Consider the following 24,875-nt stretch of genomic DNA (forward strand, 5'->3'; position numbering starts at 1 on the left):
AGAAGTGAATGGAGGGTTTTTTAACAAAAGCCAGAGAAGTCAATATCAATGGCATCAGGTTGGAGGGTGCCCAGTCGCACGATGAAGTGTTGTTCCAACAATTTGGGGGTAGTTTTAGTCTGGCAGTGCATGAGACCGTGGACAGACATGTTGGCAAGGGAATGAGATGGGGAATTGAAGTAGGCAGCCACTGGGAGATCTAGGCTATTGCGGCAGGCAGAGCCAAGGTGCTCAACAAAGCAATTTCCCAGGCTGCGCCCAGCCTCTCCGATATAGAGGAGACTACAACAGGAGCACAGGATGTAGTAGACGATCCCCGAATGGTGCTGATGGAGGAAGTGTGGGCACAAGGGCAGCATCTCCTGCGGTCACAGGAGTAGGTACCAAGGGGACAATTAGTGGGGAAGGAGGAGTGGATAAGGAAGTCACGGAGGGAGCGATCGCTGTGGAAGACGGAGAGGGGAATATATGTTCTGTGGTGGGATCAAGTAGTAGGTGGTGGAAATGGCGCAGGAGGATGTGTTGGATTTGGAGGCTGGTGGGGTGGTAGGTGAGGACAAGAGGAATCCTATCCCTGTTCCATGTGGGGACAGAGGGGGCCAGGGCAGATGTGCTGGTAATGGGGATATGCGGGTGAGGGCTGAGTTGATGGTGGAAGAGGAAAAGCCACGTTGTTTGAAGAAGGAGGACATTTCTGATGATCTAGCATGGAAGTCCTCATCGTGGGTGCAGATATGATGGAGATGGAGGAATTGAGAGAATGGAATAGAATCCTTACAGGGGCCAGGATGTGAAGGTAGTCGATGTAGCTGTGGGAGTTGGTGGGTTTGTAGATGATGTCTGTCGAGAGTTTGTCGATGGATACAGAGAGACTGAGGAAAGGGAGAGTGTTGCTAGAGATGGACCAAGTGAAATTGAGGTTGGGGTGGGAGTTGGCAGCAAATTGGAAGAAGCCAATGAGCTCAAGGGTACATGAGGCAGTACCAAAGTAGCGGAGGAAGAGTTGAGGGGCCTTTGCCTGTGTCGGCTCGTACAATGGATTGCTCCACATAGCCAACAAAAAGGCAGGCATAGCTGGGGCCCATGCAAGTACCCATGGACACCTGGAGAAAGTGCGATGAGTCAATGGAGAAATTATTGAGGGCGAGGACAGGTTTTGCCAGCCGGAGGAGGGTAGTGGTGGAGGGGAACTGATTGGATCTATTGTCCAGAAAGAAATGAAGGGCTTTGAGGCCTTCAGTATGGGGAATGGAGGTGTATAGGGATTATATTGTCTGAGAATTGTGTGCAATTTCGGTCGCTTAGCTATAGGAAGGATATCAAAAAAATCGAAAGAGTGCAGAGAAGATTTACTCGGATGCTGACGGGTCTTCATGAGTTGAGTTACAGAGAAAGATTAGGACTTTATTCCTTGGAGCAAAGAAGAATGAGGGGAGATTTGATAGAGGTTTACAAGATTATGAGGGGTATAGGCAGAGTGGATGCCAGTAGGCTTTTTCCACTTAGATTGGGGGAGATAAATAGTTTTAAGCTGAAAGGAGAAAGATTTAGGGGGAATGTTAGGGGGAAGTTCTTCACTCAGAGAGTGGTGGGAGTGTGGAATGATGTGGTGAATGCGGGCGCGATCATGTGTTTTAAGAATAAATTGGATAGATGGATAGGAGAGGGTTATGGAATGGGAGCAGGTCAGTGATCAGTGGGATTAGATGGTCGGCACAGACTACAGGGGCCTATTTTCTGTTCTGCAGTGTTCTATGATGTAGCCAGACAGTGCACTCACAATGATACACCTGTAAAACGTTGCCAAGATGGCGACCCGTAGCCTTGCTCTCCTCAGTCATCTTAGGATGTGCAGGCACGACCGCACCTTCCTGACTAATGAGGTGTTTTAGCTCAAATTTGCCAACCACACCACAGTAGTTTGTTGGCTATTAAATAATGATGAGACGGAACACAGAGATGAAATTGAAAGACAAGTGACATAGTGGCAAGATAACATCAATGCCATTGTGATGAAGGAAAAAAAATCACTGGCTTCAGAAGAGAGGGCAGAGTCCATGTCCCTGTGAAGGATCCTCCCACAAACTGTGTACTTTCCCCTTGCATATTTGCTCAGATTGAACTCCATCTGCCACCTCTCTGCCCATATCTGGAATGGAGGGACCTTGTCAAATACCTCACTGAAATCCCAAGCATTATCCCACTCTCTTTAACCAGCTTTGTCACCTTTCAAAGAACTCAGTCAAGCTTGTAAGACGCGACCTGCCACACAACCGTGTTGACTGTCTGACATCAGGCCGCACCTTTCCAAATGCATGTGAATCCTGTTCCTATGAATTCTCTCCAACTGCTTCTTAATGGGCCGAAAGTTTCTTGGATTATTCCTATCTCCATTCCTGACCATTCAGTCTTCTGGGGCATTGCCTGTGGCTAAGATCTTAGTCTAGGCCCTAGCCATCTCCCTTGCTATGTTCAATTTCCTGGGGACATTATTCACTCTTCAAAAGGCCCAGCGTCACCTCCTTCTTGATCTTAAAATGCCTTAGTGCATTAATATTCCTCACACTGCTCCTGCTATCGTCACTGTCCTTCTCCTTGGTGAATACTGATACAAATTACTCGTTTAGTAGCTCCCACACGTCCTCCAAGCATAAATTCCCTCCTTTATCCTTGAGTGGCCCTACCTCTCCCTAGTTATCTTCTTGGTGTGAATGCAAGAAGAAAATGCTTTGGGATTCCTTTTAATTGTACTCACTAAGGACATATCACGGCCCCTTTTGACCCTCCTGCTATCTTTCCATTCCTTAAGGGCCTTGTCTGAGTTTTGATGATGGCAGAATCTGTGTTCTCCTGAGGTATGAGCTCATGAAAATTCGATCTTTTTATGGTAAATGTCTTCATTAATTCAACTAGATAAAAGCTAGCATGCAGGTGGATTAACGTTTGATTCACTGGATCTGTATCGGCTGGTCTCAGTGAGACGCAGTGACAGTGTGGCTCCTTTGCTAATGAAGTTGGAATTGATGGGGGGATCTTTGGATCAGTTATCTGAGTGCTGGTAGTGGGGAAGATAAGATTTTAACTCAAACATTTTAAGTGGGTAACACCTAAAAGCTGAAAAATAAGGCGAAGCATTCTCAGGGCAGATTTCAGAGGGAGGTGTTTACAAGGGTGATATCGGCTGGGGAAAGAATTGTCCTGTTCAGTCTTTTTCTCTGTTAATCCATTTCTGGGTTAAGTGTCCAGAATTGAGAGGTCAGGTTCCTCAGTATGAGAGAGAGTGGGGAAAACCTTGCAAAAAAAACCCCAGGAATATAAAAGACTTTCAGAAGGAGAAGTATGACTACATGGAAATATGACCTTTATTACTGAACCAAGGGGTGGGGTAGGTCTTGAACTTCACAGCTGTGATTAAGAAATGTACGATGTGCTGGCCTTCAATCATCAGGGGATTGAGTTCAAGAGCTGTGAGATAATGTTGCAGCTTGGTGAAACTCTGGCTAGACCACACTTGGAGTATGGCATTCAATTCTGGTTGCCTCATTACAGGAAGGATGTAGATGCTTTAGAGAGGGTGCAGAGGAGATTTACCTGGATTCAAGATTTGATTATTTTATTGTAATAAAACAGAAAATGTGATATGGCACGAAATTTCCTTTCATCCACCAGAAAGGCAGACAAAGGTTCGCTATCAGCAGAAATTGCCCAGCGCCCCTTGCAGCCAGAGACAAGCAAGGACAGTTCCCCACCCCCCAATGCCTCCCAGGGTCACAATGTCCATGGATTTTGCCTCCAGCGCTCACACAGTCTTCAGTCCGAACCATCGGCAACCCGTGCTCCAGATACACTGGTCTGACACAGTCAGGAAGCCAGGATTGAAGAAGTTCTCTTATGAAACCAAATGGGCAGAGCTAAGACTTTTTGGAGTGATGGTGATTTAATAGAGGCACGGTGTACAAGATTACGAGGGGCTGAGAGAGGGTGAACAGCCAGTACCTTTTTTTCCCCAGGGTGATGATAGTAAATACCACAGGACATCTTTTTTAAGGCAAGTGCAGGACAACTTAGGGGAGTTGTCAGAGGCACCTGGATTGCATTGTTGGGGATGGAGGCTGGTACGTGGGATATTTAAAAGACTCGGACAGCTACATGGATGTAAGAAAATAGAGGTTATGGGTGTGAGGGAAAGAAAGAATAGATCAGTGGTTCATCCAGTGCTCTGTGATTAGTAAGGGATTGCTTAAGGTGGGATGTGAATGGGAATCACTGCTCTAGACCCAATTGTTACTGAAATATTTTGCTTAAGAAAAATTGTCATTGGCTCATCTTCTTTGGAGTGATGAAACCGTGCACATAATGAGTCAATGAGGTACGATTAAAACAGTGGTTCTCAAACTTTTTCTTTCCACCCACATCCCACCTTAAGCAATCTCTTACTAAGCACCAGATGAACCACTGTGTATTTTGCACCGAGGACCGGAGAACATGGCTTCGTCAGGTTGTACTTGTACAATCAGATGACAATAAACTTGACCTGACTTGAGATTTATGTAATGGATTACACAAGATCATAAGAAAAAGGAACAGGAGCAGGCCATTTGGCCTATCGAGTCTACTCCTTGAAACCTCCCTGAGCTAAATCGTTGTCACATCTAGTTCCTGATTGCAGCCTTGACCCCATATCCCATGAAACCCTGACTAATTAGATACCTATCAATTTCCTCTTTAAATTCCCCCAAAGATCCTGCCTCTCCAGCTGCAGGTGGCAACAAATTCCACAAATCCATTACCCTCTGGGTAAAGAAATTTCTCCCCACCTCTGTTGTAAATTGGTACTTTTTTTATTTTTAAATTTTTAAAATTTTTCACACTATGAACCATGTTGACCGAAATACGCATAAACATTTCCCTCTTGAATATACAGTGTCATTTCTCCCCTTTTCCCCCCTCCCTCCTTCCCACACCACCCCCCTCCCCACCCACTAAACATTCAACATATCCAATACATTAAACCCATTAAACAATGTCATCACACAATGAAAATAAACAAGAAAATTTCCATCTACTACTCACTGGGTCAGGTCATTTCGTCTTCTTCTCATTCTGTCATTTTAGGGGGTGGAGGTCCGTGGTAGGCTCTCTCTGTTGTGTTCCATGTACGGTTCCCAAATTTGTTCAAATAATGTGATGTTATTTCTTAAATTATATGTTATTTTTTCCAATGGAATACATTTATTCATTTCTATGTACCATTGCTGTATTCTCAGGCTATCTTCTGATTTCCAGGTTGACATTATTTATTATGACAGCTAAGGCTATCATAATAAATCTTTTTTGTGCTTCATCTAAATCGAGTCCAAATTCTTCTTATATTACTAAGAAGAAAGATCTCTGGATTTTTTGGTATATTGCTATTTGTGATTTTATTTAATACCTGATTTAGATCTTCCCAAAACTTTTCCACTTTCTCACATGCCCAAATTGCATGTACTGTTGTTCCCATTTCCTTCTTACAGCGAAAACATCTGTCTGATACTGTTGGGTCCCATTTATTTAACTTTTGGGGCGTGGTGTATAGCCTGTGTAACCAATTATATTGTATCATGCATAACCTAGTGTTTATTGTATTTCTCATAGTTCCGGAGCATAGCTTTTCCCATGTTTCATTCTTTATGTTTAGATCTTGTTCCCACTTTTGTTTGGGTTTACAGCTTTTTTCATCGTTCTCTTTTTCTTGCAGTTTGATGTACATGTTTGTTATAAATTATTTAATTATCATTGTGTCTGTAATCACATATTCAAAACCGCTTCCTTATGGTAACCTCAGCCTGCTTCCTAATTTGTCCTTCAAGTAGGTTTTCAGTTGGTGGTATGCAAACATTGTACCATGAGTTATACCATATTTGTATTTCACTTGTTCAAAAGATAATAATTTATTTCCCAAAAAACAATTTTCTATTCTTTTGATCCCTTTTCTCTCCCGTTCTCTAGAGGAAAGGTTATCTATTGTGAAAGGGATTAGTTGATTTTGTGTCAATATTAATCTTGGTAGTTGGTAATTTGTTTTTTTCCTTTCTATGTGAATCTTCTTCCAAATGTTGAGCAGATGGTGCAGTACTGGTGAATTCCTATGTTGTACCAGCTTTTCATCCCACTTATATAGTATATGTTCAGGTACCTTCTCCCCTATTTTCTGGTCCAATCTGGTTTTTCCCTTGTTTGATAAAAATCTGATAGGTATCTTAATTGTGCTGCTCTATAATAATTCTTAAAGTTTGGTAGCTGTAAGCCCCCTTGTTTGTACCATTCTGTTAATTTATCTAGTGCTATCCTTGGTTTCCCCCCTTAATTGGTACTTTTTTTATAAAGTGGTAGTTTTGAAGGATATGGACCAAATGCAGGCAAATAGGACTAGGCCAGAATGCTAATTTGGTTGGCATGGACAAGATGGGCCGAAGGGTCTGTTCTGTGTGTGTCTCTGTGACTTTGAAGATAATACTCTGCTAGTATTTTTCTATAAATTTTATCATAGGTTTTATTGGTAAGCCAGATAGAACCTTACTCACAGTGTGAGCCTTGTCGTTCACTTGTAAAAGGATTGGCTCTGCTTTTAAGAATTTTAGAATCATGGAAACATACAGCATGGATACAGGCCCTTTGGCCCACCTTCTCCATGCTGACCCTGATGCCGATCTACACTCATCCCATTCTCCTGCATTAGGCCCTGATCCCTCTGCTCATGGTGCTAGATTGTTTATACCCGATGAAGGGCCCAGGCCCAAAACGTTGCTCACTCTTTTTGTTTCCCCTGGAGGCTGCCTGACCTGCTGAGTTTCTGTAGCACACTTGTGTACTGCACTCGATGTGGACTAGTTGGGCTAAAGGGCCCATTCTAATCTGCATGACTCTATGATGAAGAAAATTGGGTTTGTGTAAGATTGGTACAAACAGGTGTCGCGTGGTTGGAATGGTCGTGGTGGGCTGAAGGCCTTGTCCCCATGCTGTCCAAACTGGTCCCTGATTCCGCTACCAAACTTGCAAATGAGCTTCACCGATTCACCATCTGTAAAAAGAGGCTGCCCTGCCTTTTGTTTTCATTCCTTGACACAGTCCCCATCCCTTCCTATAACATATCACTTCTCAGCGTGAATGACCATCCATTGAAAACTTGCTTTTTAATTGTTTAAAACACAAAAATTTCCAGACACTGATTGAAGTAAAAATCCTTGATGGAGGGCTCAAGCTTGAAGTGTTGATTATGCATGTTTATTTTTGCTATGTAAAGTACCCTATTTGACAGCATATAAGGAACCCCCTTCCCCCCATTTCACTAGGGAATATTAAGAATTTTAAAGAATTTAAATTTTTTGTTAGTGTATATGTTTTAGGATATTTACGGTAAGCAGGTCCATGTTTTAGTGTATTTATGGGTAAGCAGTTCTCAAGAGACCAGGCCTTGGTGGCCACCATGTTATATTTGGCGTTGTTTCATTGAGAGCAACCACTAGGACAAACAGGTATATGTTCCTTCTACATCCAGGATAGTGGCAGCGGCACTTAGGAGAGCTAGGGTTAGGGGCGGTGATGTTGGGGGGGGGGGCGTAAGGGTTAGGGGTGGCAGCAGGCCTTCAAGTGGTGTCCCAGGCTTGGGGGAGGGAATCCCTCCCTCCCTGATACCAGGGCCAGGTGGCAATACCATGCTCTCCACATTGTCACCTTGAGACAGAATATGTTGTGTTTGATATTGTATATATTGATATGATTTTGGGAGATAAATTGTGGCATGATTTTTTAGTGTAGGTCACATACAAACACTTCATAACAGTTATCATTTAAAATACTGGAGCTTTGTTCAAGCCAGACAGGCTGGCTCCGAGAGCCTTTGCAAAAGCTGTGGGGAGTGGCTTTAGAGATTGCACAAATGGATTGTTGTTTTGAAAAGCAACAGATGAAATAACTCGTTGGAGCCGCAGGCTGCCTGAGTGCAGTTTGCTGTTCTAAGAGGGTCATGTGGTTTTTCAAGCAGAGAGTCAAACAGGTTTTTCTCAGAGAGGGAGAGAAAATTCAGTTCTACAGTTCTCCAACCACAGGTGGGACTGGAACAGGACAAGCTAGAAAGCTTGTGGAGAAACCCCATTTTGAAGACGGGTTGTGAGTGCTTAGTTCAGCCTGGTCAAAGCCCTTGTGGTATATACAAGAGGAGAGGACTGGCTGCCTAATGTTTCACTTGATATAAGAGAAACAGAAAAGCAACTCTGTGGTGACCTGAAAGAAAGAGGTTATCATCTGGAAAACCCTGATGAGGCAAGTTTCTTTGGCAAGAGACACTGATGTGGCTGATCTAAAGGGATCAGTATGTGTCCAGGAACAACTGAAAACTGACAGGAACCTTCTTGAGCGGTAACCATTCACCTGTCAAGCATCAAAGCCTGATGAACTTTATAAATGTTAAATTCTGTGCACAGCATAAGAATTGCCTGATACCAGTGAACTTGGAGGACTGAGAAGTGAGATTGGACTGTGAATCAAAGAACTTTTCTGAACTTGCACACATATTACACACACGTGTGCTTAAAATTAGAAGGGGGTTAAGTGAGGTTAATAGTGATAAGTTAAAATGTGATTGTTTTCATGTTTAAAGATAAATAAAAGCAACTTTTGTTTAAGTAACCATTTGTCTTGGTGAATATCTATTGCTGCTGGGGGTTGGGGTCCTCTTGGCTTGTAACAACCTTTGCATATAAGACCCAGGGGGCTTTTTTTTGGAACGATTTTTTTTCAAGGATAAAATGGTGGTCTTATATGCTGTGAAATACGGTACGCTGTTTGACCTGTGCGTTTCTCCAGCATTGTGTTTTTACGTTCTAACAGTTTATTCCCTGCCACTGTGTAGAGGAGGCAAACTTTGCATGTCAGAGTATTTCAGCGATTTTGAAACAGAGATACCTTCAGGAGCATCTTTCCGATGATTAACAGGACCAAGCTTAATTTTGAACAATTTCATTTTAATATTGATGTTAAAAAAAAATTAAATTTAGGCATACATCACGGTAACAGGCCCTTCTGGCCCATGAGCCCTTTCCGCCCAATTTACACTCAATTAAGTTGGATAACCATGTTGAGGAACTTTGGGGGGCATCCGAGGCGCTCTAGTATTTGCCAAAGCCCTTTCCTGCTCACGGTGTCGAAGGCTTTGGTGAGGTCAACAAAGGTGATGTAGAGACCTTTGTTTTGTTCTCTGCACTTTTCTTGGAGCTGTCTGAGGGCAAAGACCATGTCAGTAGTTCCTCTGTTTGCGCGAAAGCCGCACTGTGATTCTGGGAGAACATTCTCGGTGACCAGCATTGTCTCCACTCCATCCTCAACATTCATTGGAGTGACTTCATCCCTAACATCGAAGTACTCGAGATGGCAGAGGCCGACAGCATCGAATCCACGCTGTTGAAGATCCAGCTGCGCTGGGTAGGTCATGTCTCCAGAATGGAGGACCATCGCCTTCCCAAGATCGTGTTATATGGCGAGCTCTCCACTGGCCATCGTGTCAGAGGTGTACCAAAGAAGAGGTACAAGCACTGCCTAAAGAAATCTCTTAGTGCCTGCCACATTGACCACCGCCAGTGGGCTGATATCGCCTCAAACCGTGCATCTTGGTGCCTCACAGTTCAGCGGGCAGCAACCTCCTTTGAAGAAGACCGCAGAGCCCACCTCACTGACAAAAGACAAAGGAGGAAAAACCCAACACCCAACCCCAACCAACAAATTTTCCCCTGCAACCGCTGCAACCGTGTCTGCCTGTCCCGCATCGGACTTGTCAGCCACAAACGAGCCTGCAGCTGACATGGACATTTACCCCTCCATAAATCTTCGTCCGCGAAGCCAAGCCAAAGAAGAAGACACCCAATTAAACCACAGCACCCTACGTTTTTGAGAACAGAAGAAAATAGTTTTACAAAGTGGTAAGTAAACAGCTGTAGGGTGGGGCTGTGCCAGCAGCTGTAATAAACTGCAATGCAAATCTTGAGGGTGAAGGGTCCTGCCAGCATCTAAAGGACATCCAGGGTTGAGTACAAAGTACCATTCTCACTGGTGGCACCTGCATGCTGAGTATGTGCATTGAACTGTTTAATCTTGAACTGTTTAATCTCGCACTGTTTCCTTCCAGATGGCTTGGATGTTTCCTTTTGGTTTATTTAGTTCTGAAAAGCATCTTCTCTTGCCAATAGACTTGGAAGTTAGGAGCAGGGGGCCCTTATAGGGTTGGCATTTTATAATTTCAGCCAGGACCATATCGCAACATTCACTTTTAATGTAGGTCCTTGTGTAAGGGGGGCTCACAGAGGGAATTCAGGAGTATGTAGACTGGAGGTGCCAATTAATTCTCAAGAAAGTAATCAGCCATGCTCATTTTTCAAGATTACTTTAGGATTTTAAATTGAATGATTCTGGCAACTCCGTTGACTATGTACGTCACTGTGTAGGTTTTCATCTCTTTCTCATTTGGTCCGTCTCCCAGTGGATTGTTGGTTATAAAAACCTATATCTGTGGTTTTGGCGAGAAAGCACCAATCAGTAAAAACACAAGGCTGGAGAAATTCAGTGGATCAAACAGTGTACGTTAAAGAGTGAAGATAATGATACATAACCAACGTTTTGAGCTTCAGCCCTTCATCGAGGTATGAGCAAAATGTAGGCAGATGTCCCCCCTTAAACAAAATGGTGGGGAGGGAGGGATCCTCCCAAGTCTGGGGCACCACTTGAAGGCCCGCTGCCACCCCTATGCCATCAGTGCTCTGTGATTAGTAAGGGATTGTGTAAGTAGGAAGGGAATCACTGCTGTAGACCCAATTGTGACTGAAATATTTTACTTGAGAAAAATTGTAATTGGCCCATTTCCTTTGGAGTTATGAAACTGTGCACATAAATCAATATGGAATGATTAAAACAATGATTTTCAAACTTTTTCTTTCCACCCACATCCCACCTTCAGCAATCCCTTACCAACCACAGAGCACCAATTGCATAGGAAATACTTAAAGTAGCATGTGAGTGGAAAGAAAACGGTTGAGAACCACCGGTTTAGTGCAGTGCCATTACAGCGCCAGTGACCTGGGTTCGAATCCACTGCTTTTGGTAAGGAGTTTGTATGCTCTCCCTGTGACCATGAGGGTTTTCTCCCAAAGTTCTGGTTTCCTCCCATGTTCCAAAGACACATGGTGTTTAGAGGGAAATGGGCTAGGTGAGGCAGGCAGGACTAGTGTGGGTAGGGCAGTTTGGTCAGCATGGGCAAGTTGGGCTGAATGGCCTGATTCCACACTGTATAACTACGACTCGAGGGAGAGGGGCTTAATTGGTCACATGGGTGTATTTGAGTGGTGCAGCTCGTGGACCAGAAGGTCTGTAACCGTGCGGTATATTTAATTTTAAATTTGGAAAGGAGAAAAAGATGCTCAATACCCTTTATTAAGGAAGTTAAAAAATATTTGACAAATGTTATTTTCCTTTTCCAGATCTGCTTGGCTGGGTTGCTTGGACTTTACATGTTCTGCATCACATATGAGGTTGATGAGAAGACAACTCGTCAGTTTGTAGTGAAGGTAATTTGGTAATAGAAATAACTCGGTGTGCGTTGGGGGGGGGGGGTTTCTTGGCACAACCTTCCTGGGTTTGTTAACAGCTCACACCTGACGCTCAGGGACTGGCAGGACTTAACGAGTCAGGCAGCGTCCACGGAGAGAAACGGTCAGTCAGTGTTTAAGGTCAGGACTCTTTGTGGAAACTCTTCATCAACCGAGTCTGGTCAGAGGCTTCAGACCTAAAACGTTGACTGACCATTTCTGACCCAGTTTCAGTTGAGTGAACATGGTCCCTCTCCCTGTGCTGTAGATTTCTCTGTTCTTTATTTGGTCAGGATTCCAGCATCTGCAGTTTTAATTTTTTTTAGACATATGTACAGCACGGTAACAGGCCCTTTCAGCCCAATTGACCTACAATTCCCGGAGCATTTTGAACCGTGGGAGGAAACCAGAGCCCCCAGGGAAATCCCACACAGACACGGAAAGGATGTACTGTTACAAGCCCAGAGGACCCCAACTCCCAGCAGCAATAGGTATTCACCAAGACAAATGGTTACTTAAACAAAAGTTGCTTTTAATTATCTTTAAACATGAAAACGTAATCACATTTTAATTTATCACTATTAACCTAACTTAACCCCCTTCTAATTTTAAGTGCATGTGTGTGTGATGTGTGTGTAAGTTCAGAAAAATTCTTTGATTCACAGTCCAATCTCACTTCTCAGTCCTCCAAGTTCACTGGTTGCAGGCAATTCTTATACTGTGCACAGAATTTAACATTCACCAGGCTTTGGTGCTTGAAAGGTAAATGGTTACCACTCAGGAAAGTTCTTGTCAGTTTTCAGAGAGAGATTTGTTGTTCCAGGACATCCACAATTGATGAACTTTCATCAGTCACCTCAGTGTCTTGCTGACGAAACTTGTCCCATCAGGTTTCTCCAGATGATAACCTCTTTCTTTCAGGTCACCACAAAGTTCCTTTTTGTTTTACTTATTCCAAGTGAAACATTAGACAGCCAGTCATCTCCTCTTGCATGAACCACAAGGGCTTTGACCAGGCCATCTTCCAAATGGGCTTGCCAGCTTGTCCTGTTCTAGTCCCAGCTACTTCTGCTGGCTGTAACACTGTATGTGATCTCTCTCTCTCTCTCTCTCAGAAAAAGCTTGTTTGACTCTCTCTGTTTGCAAAACCACATGACCCTCTTACAACAGCAAACTCTCCTCCAGACAGCAGCTGCTCCGACATGCTCTTTCATCTGTTGCCTTTTGTAAACAACAATCCATTAGTGAAGTCTTTTGAGCACTCTTCAAAGCTTTTGCAAAAGGACCAAGAAGCCGATGTCTAGCTTTAGCAGAACTCCAGTATTTCAAATAAAATCTGTTTTAAAGTGTTTATATGTAACCTTCTATAAAAAACCTTACCCAATTTATCTCCCAAAAACATATCTATATCTATTGATATACTCTGTCACAGATGTGAGTGGAAAGAATAAGGTTGAGGACCACTGGTCTATAAGATCTCAGTTGGACCCAACATGGAATATTGTGTTCATTTCTGGTCATTACAGGAAAGATGTGGATGCTTTAGAGAGGGGGTAGAGGAGATTTACAAGGCTGCTGCCTGGATCGAAGAGCATGCCTTATGAGGATAGGTTGAGTGAACTTGGTCTTTTCTCCTTGGAGTGACAAAGGATGAGGGGGGGGTGGTGACCTGATAGAGATGAATAGGAAGATAAGAGGCATTGATCGTGTGGATGGCTAGAGGCTTTTCCCCCAGGGCTGAAATGGTTAACACCAAGGGCATAGTGTTAAGGTGGTTTGGAGCAAGTACAGGGGGGATGTAAATTAAGTTTTTCACACGGAGTGCTGGCAACGGTGTGGAGACAGGTACAATAAAATCTTTTAAGAGATCCTTAGATCAGCATATGGAACTCAGAAAAATTAAGGGTTATTCAGTCGGGAAATTCGAGGCACAACACTGTGGGCCGAAGAGCCTGTACTGAGCTGTAGATTTCAATGCTCTTGACCCATGCATCTCCTCAGGATAAGCTGTAGACCTCAGTTTGAATAGGAAATAAGGGTGTGTGGGGAGAGGAGTACAGCACAGCTGGACGGGGGATGCTGGCGATGGCTTTGACTGCAGCAAAAGCAGATCGAGGGCAATTTTAGCCCATGAGATCACCCTGACTGAAATTCATGCCGCCCACCAGTGGACTTAATTAAATTGTCTGACTCAGATGCCAGAGTTCATTGCCTAACAAATGTTCTGATGGCAACAGTCTTCAATTTCTGAGTGCAGTCCAAATTCCTCTCCTCGTTGTCACACCAGGCTTTCAGCTTCACAGGGCTGAGCGTTGGCATTGTTTCTCATCTGTCTTAACAGAAGGGAACAATTAGTGATTTTGCAGATGACACCAACATTAGTGGTGGAGTGGACAGTGAAGAAGGTGGTCTCAGATTATGGCCAGATTGAGGATCAACAGGGAAAGTGGGCGAAGTGAATGGCAGTGGGAATGTGATAAGTGCGAGGTGTTGCATTTGGTCGGTTAAACCGGGCAGGACTTGCCTCATGAATGTTACAGTCGTGGAACAAAGAGACTTGGAGGGGGTTACAGGAACATGGTTCTGGTGATGCTGGCAGACAGTGTGGCGAAGAAGGCGATTGGCGCGCATGCCTTCATCAGTCATGGCGTCGGCTGCAGGAGCCATGTTACTACTGTACGAGATGCTCTTAAGATCAGACTTGGAGTATCGTGCGGAGTTCCAGTCACCCAGCGACAGGAAAGACAACATTATGGGATGAATTATTTATCCCCATCAACAGCCTCGAAAGTAGAACCTAAAGCAAAGGAGTGAAATTAGGCCATTCAGCCCGTCAAGTCCACCTTTCTTTTATGGCTGATTTGTTATTCTTTTCAATCTCATTCTCCTGCATTGCCTTCATTCCCTTCCGAATCCAGAATATGTCTACCTCCTTTTAAGTGTACCCAATGGCCTCCACAGCAGTGCATTCCACTCTCTGGGCAGAGAGATCAAGGCAAGGATGGCCCAGTCCAGGTGCATAGTTACAAAGATCAGTTGGTGTGGTGCAAGGGCAACTTTATTTTTTCTATTCTGGGATTAAATCTTGAGCCTGGTAAGAGTGAGAAAGGAGCTCAAGAGTAACCGTGGCAGAGGTGATGTTTGTGACCACTTGCAGAGGGGGGTGCTGAGGCCAATGACATGGAGTTTAGGGATGAGTTTGTCAGGGACTATTGTGTTGAAGCTAGAGCTATAGTCGGTGAATAGTAGTCTAAGAGAGGGTCCTTGAGGGGGGTGGGTGGGGGTTCAGTGTTGCTGATCGACTGGGGCTATTGTGAGACATGTCCAACCTTGCAAAGCACTTCCCGGTGGCTAATTTTCATTGCTCTCTTCTGTTCCGGAGTGACCATGTCCTCGAAGCAGGTCACTTTCAGGACATCCTGCTGGGAAGGAGGTTGAAGATGTCTGCAAGTACTCCTCTCAGCTGGTCTGTGAAGGTGGAGTGGGTTCCCACGCCGATCACTCTAGCCAGCCGATTGGGTGTCTGCTGCACTGAGCATGGGTGCGGGTGAGGTAGGAGAGGTGCATCCCACTGGCTCAGTGGCCTCCTGCTTGAAGCCAGTATGGAATGCATTGAGCTCGTGCAGAGGAATGTGCTGTGATTTGCTATTCTGCCCAGGTTTGCTTTGTAGCCATAGTGTCAGTGAGGTTTGTCCAGTTCTCTTAGGTATTCTACACTCCAGGGAGAAAAGTCCCAAACTATCTAGTCTCTCAGCACCCCACCCCCCACCCCCCCCTTCCCAGCTTACTTCCTCTGGATATTGCTTGACCTGCTGACTTTCTCCAGCACTTTACAGATTTTAGATTTATTGTCAGATTACATATATGACATCACGTGCAACCCTGAGTATCGTTTATCCTGTGGGCGCAGCAGAATTCCACTAATTGAGAGTGCAAGAAAAAAAACTGTACACAGCAAACAAATAAAGAACTGTAAACAGATAACAAAATGTAAACAAACTGTGCAATACAGAGAGAATTAAAAAGTTCAATAAAATATGAGTCCCCCGATTGAGTTTATTGTTGAGGAATCTGATGGTGGAGGGGTAGCAGCTGTTCCTGAACCTGGGGGGGACTCTTGTGGCCCCTATACCACTTTTAGTGAGAACAGAGCGTGTGCTGGGTGGTGAAGGTTTTTGACGATTGCTGCTGCCTGTAGATGCTCTCGATGGTGGGGAGCGTTTTGCCTGTGATGTCCTAGGCTGTAACAACTACCTTTTGGAGGGCTTTACGCTCAAGAGTATTGGTGTTCCCATACCAGACTGTGATGCAGTCGGTCAGCACACTTTCCACCACACGTGTAAATTTGCCAGGGTTTCTGGAGTCATACCAAACCTCCGCAAACTCCTGAGGAAGTAGAAGCGCTGATGTGCTTTCTTCACGATGCCTTTAGTGTTTTGGGTCCAGAAAAGATCCTCTGAGATAATGACTCCAAAGTACTTAAATTTTCTCACCCTCCACCTCTGATTCCTTAGTGATCACAGGATTGTAAACCTCTGGTTTTCTCTTCCTGAAGTCAACAATCAGCTCCTTAGTTTTGGTGACATTGAGTGAAAGGTGTTGTTGGTGTACCATTCAGGCAAGTTTTCAGTCTCCATCCTGTATGCTGATACATCGCCTCTCTTTATACCACAACTGTGGCAAAGTTAGCAAATTTGTAGATGGTGTTATTGTCGTACCAAGCCACACAGTTGAAGGTGTAAAGTGAGTAGAGCTGGGGGCTAAGAGCGCTGTGATGCTCTGGGACTGAGATTGTGGAGGACATGTTCTTACCAATCTTCATTGATTGTGGTTTGGAGGTGAGGAAATCTATGATCCAATTACACAGTGGGGTGTTGAGTCCCAGGTCTTTGAGTTTACTGATCAGTTTTGAGGGGATGATGGTGTCAAATGCCGAACTGTAGTCGATAAGGAGCATCCTGATGTAAATGTCTTTGCTGCTTAAGTGTTACAGCGCTTTGTGTAGAGCCAGTGAGATGACATCTGCCATAGACCTGTTGCTATGATAGGCGAACTGGAACGTATCCATGTCACCACTCAGACAGAAGCTGATGTGCTTCAATACCAGCCTTTTTAACCCCAACAGTACTGCTTTGGACCTGGTAACATCCTGATGAATCTCTTCTGCACCCTTTCTGTCTTAATTATATACTTCAAGTTGGTAGGTGGCCAGAACTACCCACAATGCTCCAAGTCCAGTCTTGTAAAGTTGTACCGTGATGCCCCTACTCTTATACTTAATGGTCTGTCTCCTTTACCACCCAGTCTACTTGCAAAGCCACTTTCAATGAATTATGCACTTATACCCTCAACTCTCTCTAGCCTTCAACACTCACCAGGCCCCTGCCATTTACTGCGCAAGTCCTGCCCTGGTTTAGTTTACTAAACTTTGCATTTATCAGAGTTAAATTCCATCTGCCATTCCTTGGCTCAGTTAGAACCACAGCCCATCTAGCCTGCTATTCTGCCTAGTCCCATTGACCTGCATCCAGACCTAAATTCTCCATATCCCTCCTATCCATGTAGTAAAATCGAGGCACATTCCCCACTTTGGCTGTGAGCTTGATCCACACTCTCACCACTCTCTGTGTGAAGAAGTTTCCCCTAATGTTCTCTTTAAACATTTAACCTTTCACCCTTATCCATGTCCTCTAGTTCTTGTCTCATCCAAGCTCAGTAGAAAGAGCTGCTTGCATTTATTCTCTACCTCTCATAATTTTGTACACCTCCAACAAATCTCCCCTCATTCTCCGATGCTCACAGGAATAAAGTCCGAATCTTTCCATGTAACTCACCATGTCCTAGCAAATAATCTTTCAATCTTACTGCTATCTCTTCTTTTAATCTAGATCTTGTTGTAATTTTAGACAATCCTTGTCATTATTTACTATACCACCAATTTCAGTGTCACCTTCAGGAGGAAGTCAGGGGAACATGACCCAGTCTTCATCAAGGGTTTAGTAGTGGAGAAGGTCAAGAACTTCAAATTCCTGGGGGTCAACATCTCCGAGGACCTGTCCTGGAGCTTCCACGTTGATCCAATCACAAAGAAGGCTCACCAGTAGCTAAAGGTGTCTGAGGTGGTTCAGTAGGTCAATGAAGACCCTTGTAAAATTTTACAGGTGGACTGTGGAGAGCATTCTGGCTGGTGGTATCACTGCCTGGTATGGAGGTGCTAACTCTCAGAACAAGAATAAACTCCAGAGGGTTGTTAACTTGGCCCACAACATCACAGGCTCCCGATTTCACTCCATCAAGGACATCTACATGAGGCGGTCTTAAAAAAGCCTCTATCCTCAACAACCCCCACTGCTCAGGCCATGCCCTCTTCACTCTGCTTCCTCCCATCAGGAAAAAAGTACAGGAGCCTAAAGACGAGCACTCAGCGGCACAAGGACGGCTTCTTCCCCGCTGCCATCAGATTCCTAAATAATCTTTTCGGGCCCTAATATTGTTATTGTTTTTTTATAGTAATGTTGTAAGATGGTTATAATATGAATGTTTGCCCTACGATGCTTCCATAAAACACCAAATTTCATGACTTGTTCATGACAATAAATTCTGATTCTGAAATTTTGGAACCAGCCACCGACATTCTCATCCAAATAGGTGATATTGATGATGAACATCAGTGGACCCTGGTCTGATCCCTGCATCACACCACAGGCCACATGTCTCCAACCTAACACCCCTCCATTGCCAACCTACCACCAAACCAATCCTGTATCTGATTGGCCAGCTTGCCTGGATCCATGTGACCTAGCTTTCTGGACCAGGCTATCATGCAGGACCTTGACAAGGGCCTCGCTGAAGTCCATGTTGACATGGCCCACCTTGGTCGCCTTTTTTTTTAAAAAATGGAATAAGTTTGTGAGATGTGATTTCCCAAGGCACTAAGCCATGCCTGCAGCAGACGTGGACATACCCCTCCATAATCTTTGTCAAAGAAGAAAGAAGAAGCCACGCTGTCTGAACAGTCCTCAGCTTTCTAAACGCAGAGAGATTCTGCCTTTCGGAATCTCTCCCTGTGATGATGGACTGAAGTTCACTGCCTTGCCCTTGCATCCCTTCTTAAATAAATATATAACCATTCTTCCATTACCTCACCTGCAGCTAAATTATGATATAAATATCTCTGTCAAAGTCCCGGGAGAAGTTGTATTGAAATAATATTTATACCCAGTGGATGGTAGGACACTCCAGAATGTGGCAGAACAGAGGGATCTGAGAATACAGATGTATCATACCTTGAGAGTGGTGATAGGATTGTAAAGAAAGCTTTTGGCACACTGACCTTCATAAAGCAAAGTATTAAGGACAGGAGTTGGGATAGGAGGTAAAGATCTATAACCAACTTTCCTGACCTGAGCCCTCCTTCAAAAAGTAGGCAGGCGGACCTGAATTAAAAGTCTGGGGGAGGAACAACACCTTGTATTCCCTCCAACCAGGTGGCATCAACATCTCGAATTCTCCTGTTCCCCTTAGCACCTCCCACTCCCATCTCTCCCCCTTCCCCTACCCCTATGTCTCCTTTCCTGTAGCCCCACCCTTCTCTCTCTCTCTCTCTCCCTCCTTCCCTCTATCTCCTTTCCTCCCTTTGTCTCCTTTCCTCAACTCACTCTCTCTCTCTCCCCTTTCCTCCAGTCCTGCATTCACCGACCCACCCCCTTCCCATGATCCATTCTCACCTTTCCTCTCCTGTACCCCAACCCATGTCCACCGATGGCCTTTTGCTTGTGCCCACTCCCCTGCTCTTTCTTCCATTCTCCCCCTGCCCCTTTATTCAGGTGCCTGCCTGTTTTTTCCTTACAGCTCTGGCTTGAAATGTTGGTTCTATATCTTTACCTCCAATGGATGCTGTGTGACCTGCTGAGTTCCTCCAACATTTTTGTGTTTTAACAGGAGTTGAGGTGTTATGTTGAAATTATACAAGACATTGGTGAGATAAAATTTGGATTATTGTATACAGTTTTAGTCACCTAACCACAGGAAAGAAATTAATAAGATTGAAAGAGGCAGAGAAAAATTGACAAGGGTGTTTCTGGGACTTGAAGAACTGAGTTATAGGGAAAGGTAAAACAGGTTAGGACTTTATTCCCTGGAGCATCGGAGAATGAGGCGATTTTTGGTTGAATCTGCAAAATTATATTAAGGGTATAGATAGTGTAAATGCAAATGACTTTTCCACTGGGATTAGGTGAGATAAGAACAGGAGTTAAAGTAAAAGGCGAAATGTTGAAGGGGAACAATGGGGGTAACCTTCACTCAGAGGGTGGTGAGAGTGGGGTACCAGCTACCAGCGGAGGGAGTGGATGTGGGTTTGATCGACATTCAAGAGAAGAGTGAAGAGGCACCTGGATGGAAAGGGTATGGAGGGCTGTGGTCTGGGTGCAGGTCAATGGGACTAGGCAGAATAAATAGTTTGGTGTAGGCTAGATGGTTGAAGAGCCTGTAACCGTGCTGAGGAGTTCTAAGAGGGGGAGTAAATGTCAGCCTTGAAATCTGAAAATGGACAGGCATCAGGATAGTCTCAAAGATTGTCCACGATTCTGTTAGATCACAGTCTCTCAGCATTCTGTGAAAGGGAATTCTTCTTTGGCTTGGCTTCGCGGACGAAGATTTATGGAGGGGGTAAAAGTCCACGTCAGCTGCAGGCTCGTTTGTGGCTGACAAGTCCGATGCGGGACAGGCAGACACGGTTGCAGCGGCTGCAGGGGAAAATTGGTTGGTTGGGGTTGGGTGTTGGGTTTTTCCTCCTTTGCCTTTTGTCAGTGAGGTGGGCTCTGCGGTCTTCTTCAAAGGAGGTTGCTGCCCGCCAAACTGTGAGGCGCCAAGATGCACGGTTTGAGGCGATATCAGCCCACTGGCAGTGGTCAATGTGGCAGGCACCGAGATTTCTTTAGGCAATCCTTGTACCTTTTCTTTGGTGCACCTCTGTCACGGTGGCCAGTGGAGAGCTCGCCATATAACACGATCTTGGGAAGGCGATGGTCCTCCATTCTGGAGACATGACCCATCCAGCGCAGCTGGATCTTCAGCAGCGTGGACTCGATGCTGTCGACCTCTGCCATCTCGAGTACTTCGATGTTAGGGATGAAAGCGCTCCAATGGATGTTGAGGATGGAGCGGAGACAACGCTGGTGGAAGCGTTCTAGGAGCCGTAGGTGATGCCGGTAGAGGACCCATGATTTGGAGCCGAACAGGAGTGTGGGTATGACAACGGCTCTGTATACGCTTATCTTTGTGAGGTTTTTCAGTTGGTTGTTTTTCCAGACTCTTTTGTGTAGTCTTCCAAAGGCGCTATTTGCCTTGGCGAGTCTGTTGTCTATCTCATTGTCGATCCTTGCATCTGATGAAATGGTGCAGCCGAGATAGGTAAACTGGTTGACCGTTTTGAGTTTTGTGTGCCCGATGGAGTAAGGGAATATTAAACAGTGATAACACGAAGTAGGGGAATTGAGAACCATATTTAGGTTTAAGGTAAGGGGGAAGGACATTTAACAGGAACGTGAGGGGTAACTTTTTTTTACCCAGATGGTGGGTGGGTGTGTGATATGGGTGGTTGAAGCAGGTATTACTATAATGTTTAAGAAACATTTGGACTGATACACAGATAAGATGGGTTTAGAAGGATAGGGACTAAATGCAGGCTGGTGGGAGCAGTGAGGGTGGGCCATTTTGGTGGGTTCCTGCTCCATGCTGTGTTACTATAATCTAACGTTCACATGCTTTCCATCCACAGTTGATCTACTTCTTGCTGGGCACCCTTGGTCTGATCCTTTCGGTGTCTGCCGTGGCTTTTGCTGGTCACCATTACAACCAGATCACCAAATTCACCTGCCAGATGAATTCAAACCACTGCATGTGCAGTCAAGATCCAGAGGATCAGATCGCTCGGACCTTTCGCTACAATGACGTGCAAGATTGTGACTCTGTCACCAGCACCATTAAACTCTACCTCTTGCTCCAGATGGTCCTTAACATAAGCGTTGTGCTTGTCTGCCTCCTTGGCTGTTACTTGATGTGGAAGCACAGATACCAGGTGTTTTTTGCTGGCCTCCATTTCCACTCCTTTAAGACTAAAAGTGAACAACAGCAGAAAGTGTAAACAACCCACTAAAGAATGTTAGTCACAAAATGCTGCCCAAAGCCGGAACGGGGAGAGAAACAAGAAAATCTGCAGATGCTGGGGTCACGTGCAATGCACAAACGTGCTGGAGAAACTCAGCAGGTCATGCAGCGTCCATAGGAATTCAAGGGTAACCAAGGTTTTGAGCCTGGCCCCTTGGTCAAGTCTGCCGAAAACACAGGTAGCAATGCTGCGGGACCTGCTGAGTTTCTCCTGCATGTTTGTGTCTTGCATGGAATGCACAAAGTTTTCTGCAGATAAGAAATAATTTTTAACAAATTCTTTAAAACTAGATTTAGATTGTGCAGTCAAAAGAAAATGTAATTCTGAGAATGTGTTACAGAAAGTTTCCCCATATCTGAAAAGCTTGGTTTTCGGTTAATGGATTTTTTTTTGGTTAATGGAACAAAACCGGAAAAATCCCCATTCTCATAGTAGCATCAGCTGTTGCCGATCCCTGACACCCCACCACCACCACCAGTCCCCGACACCTCCCCACTGCCACTGCTGGTCCCTGACACCACCCCATCACCTCCGCCAGACTCCGTTACCTCCTCACCGCCGGTCCCTGACACCTCCCCACCACTGGTGGACCCCAACACCTCCCCACCACCACCGATGGACCCCGACATCTCCCCACCGTCGGTCCCTGACACCTCCCCACCACCACCGCCGGACCCTGACACCTCCCCACCACCGTCGCCGGTCCCCAACATCTCCCCACTGCTGCCGCCGATCCCTGACACCTCCCCACAAAAGTCCCCACTCCTGCCTGGGAGGCCGCTCTCCTTGATGATGGTGGGACAAAGGATTCTTCCGATTGCTGGGAGACAGCGGCATGCAGTTTGTAAACCAAATACGGCGGAGGGTAAAGAAGAAATGGAAAGAGAGAGGGGAGGGAGTTGCCTGAAACGAGGGACAATCAATGTTCTCCTAATTTCTCCCCATGTGATGCCTGACCTGCCGACTTCCTCCAGTTGATGGTTTGAGATTCCAACCTCCTTCTCTGAGCTGACCTCTAGCCTTCAGCATTTGTCTTCCCGGCTGGTTCTGAGCTCTGTTGTTACCATACTGGTGCCAACCTAGTGTCAGAGCCCCATATGGGCAAGCCGGGTGATAATTTTTTTTCATCCTGTGATGAAAAAAAGTTGGGTTCGTAGAACTTTTCATTTAACAGAATTTCGGATGTGGGGAAACATACTGTACTTGCACAAGAAAAGGGTTTTTTAAGGAAGTAAAATGACTGAAAAGAGTAATCATTTTGCAGGAGTGTATTATTGTTTGTGGGTTTCCAGTCAGACCATTCTACAATTCATGCTTCAACTTATAACAGTATTTAGACTGATCTTTTATTCAAAATGCTTTGTGTAGTGCGATTATAGAAGTTTGGAAAGGTAGCTGGTGTGTGTGTTCGAATCGACCAATGCAAAGCCCCGGTACAAGATCCTTGCTGATAATTTGAGCTACAAAAGGTCGACGAGCCTCCAGATGGTACCATCCGTGCCTTTCAACTGTCAAATGCTTTTCTGGGTGAACATTTGGACAGAAATCTCGGACAGAAAAGGCCTTGCAGACCCATATGATAAGATCATGAACTGCGCAGTTAATGTTCCGGGAAGTTCCCCAAGTAAGGAAATTCGCAGGTAGACTGGACCCATGTAAAATTGTTATTTATATGATGAAGGAGAAATGATTGTTAACAAGCAGAGATCTATAACCAGCTCCCACAGAATGAAACCCTAGCTGACTGCATGCTTATAACCTGGCCTATTTCTGTCTCTTAAAAGAGTTGAGGGAGTGGCAATGGAGTGCAGAAGAGGGAGATAATTTAGAGCAGGGACAAACTCTTTTGAAAACAGCCCATCCTTTCGGGAATATAGAGCTGAGCTATAGGGGAAAAGTTGGAAGACTTTATTCCCTGGAGCATCAGAAAATGAGGACTGAAGATTGGGTAAATGCAAACAGGTTTTTTTTCCCCTGAGGGTGGGGCTCGTGGGATGAAATGGCCTGTTACCATGCTGCGTGTCTAAATTTAAATTGAAAAGTATTTGAGGGTGGGTCGAGGGTGAACGGGGGCACGCTTTGGGGAACTTCTTCATGCAGAGAGTGTGGAGCGAGCTGCCAGCTGAGATGGCGAATGCTCGATGCCAAGGTTTCAGCAAAATCTGGAGAGGCACATGGATGGGAGGGGTCTGGAGGGCCAGGGTCTGGGTGAAGGAGATTGGGGCGAGGCGGAATAATTAGAAGCAGGCACAGACCAGAAGGCCCAGAGTGCCTGCTTATGTGTTTGTGGCTATGGTCACATTTTAATAGGGTCGTTTGCTCACTGAATCTGTGCGGAACTCTTGGAACACCCACGTTATCTGATGCGAAATAAATCTGTGCCTTTGATAACTTTCCCCTGAAACCAATAGAGCAGAAAGGGAACATTACAAATTAAAAACAAACCACCTGCGGTAACTTATTTCTATTGCATTATCCAAGGTATGTTTCACAGATATCTTGAAACCACACTGTCTTTGCTTTAAAATAATAATTGGTTTTCTGCTTAGTCTATCTGAATTTAAATATGTGTTTTATATTACAGGTGCTCCATTAATTTCAGATGTAAAACATAGAGCGTGGTTTGCTTTCAGTTTTATTTGCAAAGCATTGCCTGAATATTTTGACCTTCTTACTGGTTTGCTTGTGAGGGGTATTAACAGTCAATGTCCTGTTACCAAGATCTCACCTTTCTCTAGACTTTACGTGGAAACAGTAACTTGCGTTGAAGCAATTTTCTATACCGTCTTTGTGTTAAAAAGATTTATTTTCTCTTGACGATATTTAGAAAAATAATAAAAATGTCTATATCTGGAGCCCTGTTGTTGAGTGCATTTTGGTCCATGCAGATCTGTGGGGTCTGAGCAACATTCTGTGGAAAGACAGTGCTTACCGCGATATGGTTAAATGGCAGCATGCTCAACGCTGACATTAACCTCTGCTCTCACTCAGTGGCGTCACTAGTGCTGGTGTCACCTGGTGCGGTAACTCATGACGTCACACCTCACCACCCCCCCCCCCCCCCCCCCATGCCCGTGGTCCGAATGTAG

The 24,875-nt window shown here is 44.9% G+C and overlaps 1 protein-coding gene across 2 annotated transcripts in view; it reads left to right on the forward strand.

The window, feature by feature from the left end:
• sspn (sarcospan (Kras oncogene-associated gene)) overlaps positions 1 to 24,641 on the forward strand; it is a 33,730-nt gene extending 9,089 nt beyond the window's left edge. The window contains exons 1-3 of one of the 2 annotated variants that reach the window (XM_069909629.1): positions 2,715 to 2,855; positions 11,508 to 11,594; positions 21,397 to 24,641. In XM_069909629.1, the coding sequence (XP_069765730.1) occupies positions 11,538 to 11,594; positions 21,397 to 21,762 (423 nt within the window). In that variant the 5' untranslated portion in view covers positions 2,715 to 2,855; positions 11,508 to 11,537 and the 3' untranslated portion in view covers positions 21,763 to 24,641. Of the gene's footprint in view, positions 1 to 2,714; positions 2,856 to 11,507; positions 11,595 to 21,396 lie in introns of those variants that run through there. The other variant, XM_069909628.1, reaches the window with a different exon arrangement.
• The last annotated feature ends 234 nt before the right edge of the window (positions 24,642 to 24,875 follow it).

This window comes from Narcine bancroftii, chromosome 13 (genome assembly GCF_036971445.1).
Source record: "Narcine bancroftii isolate sNarBan1 chromosome 13, sNarBan1.hap1, whole genome shotgun sequence".
NCBI lineage: Eukaryota > Metazoa > Chordata > Chondrichthyes > Torpediniformes > Narcinidae > Narcine > Narcine bancroftii.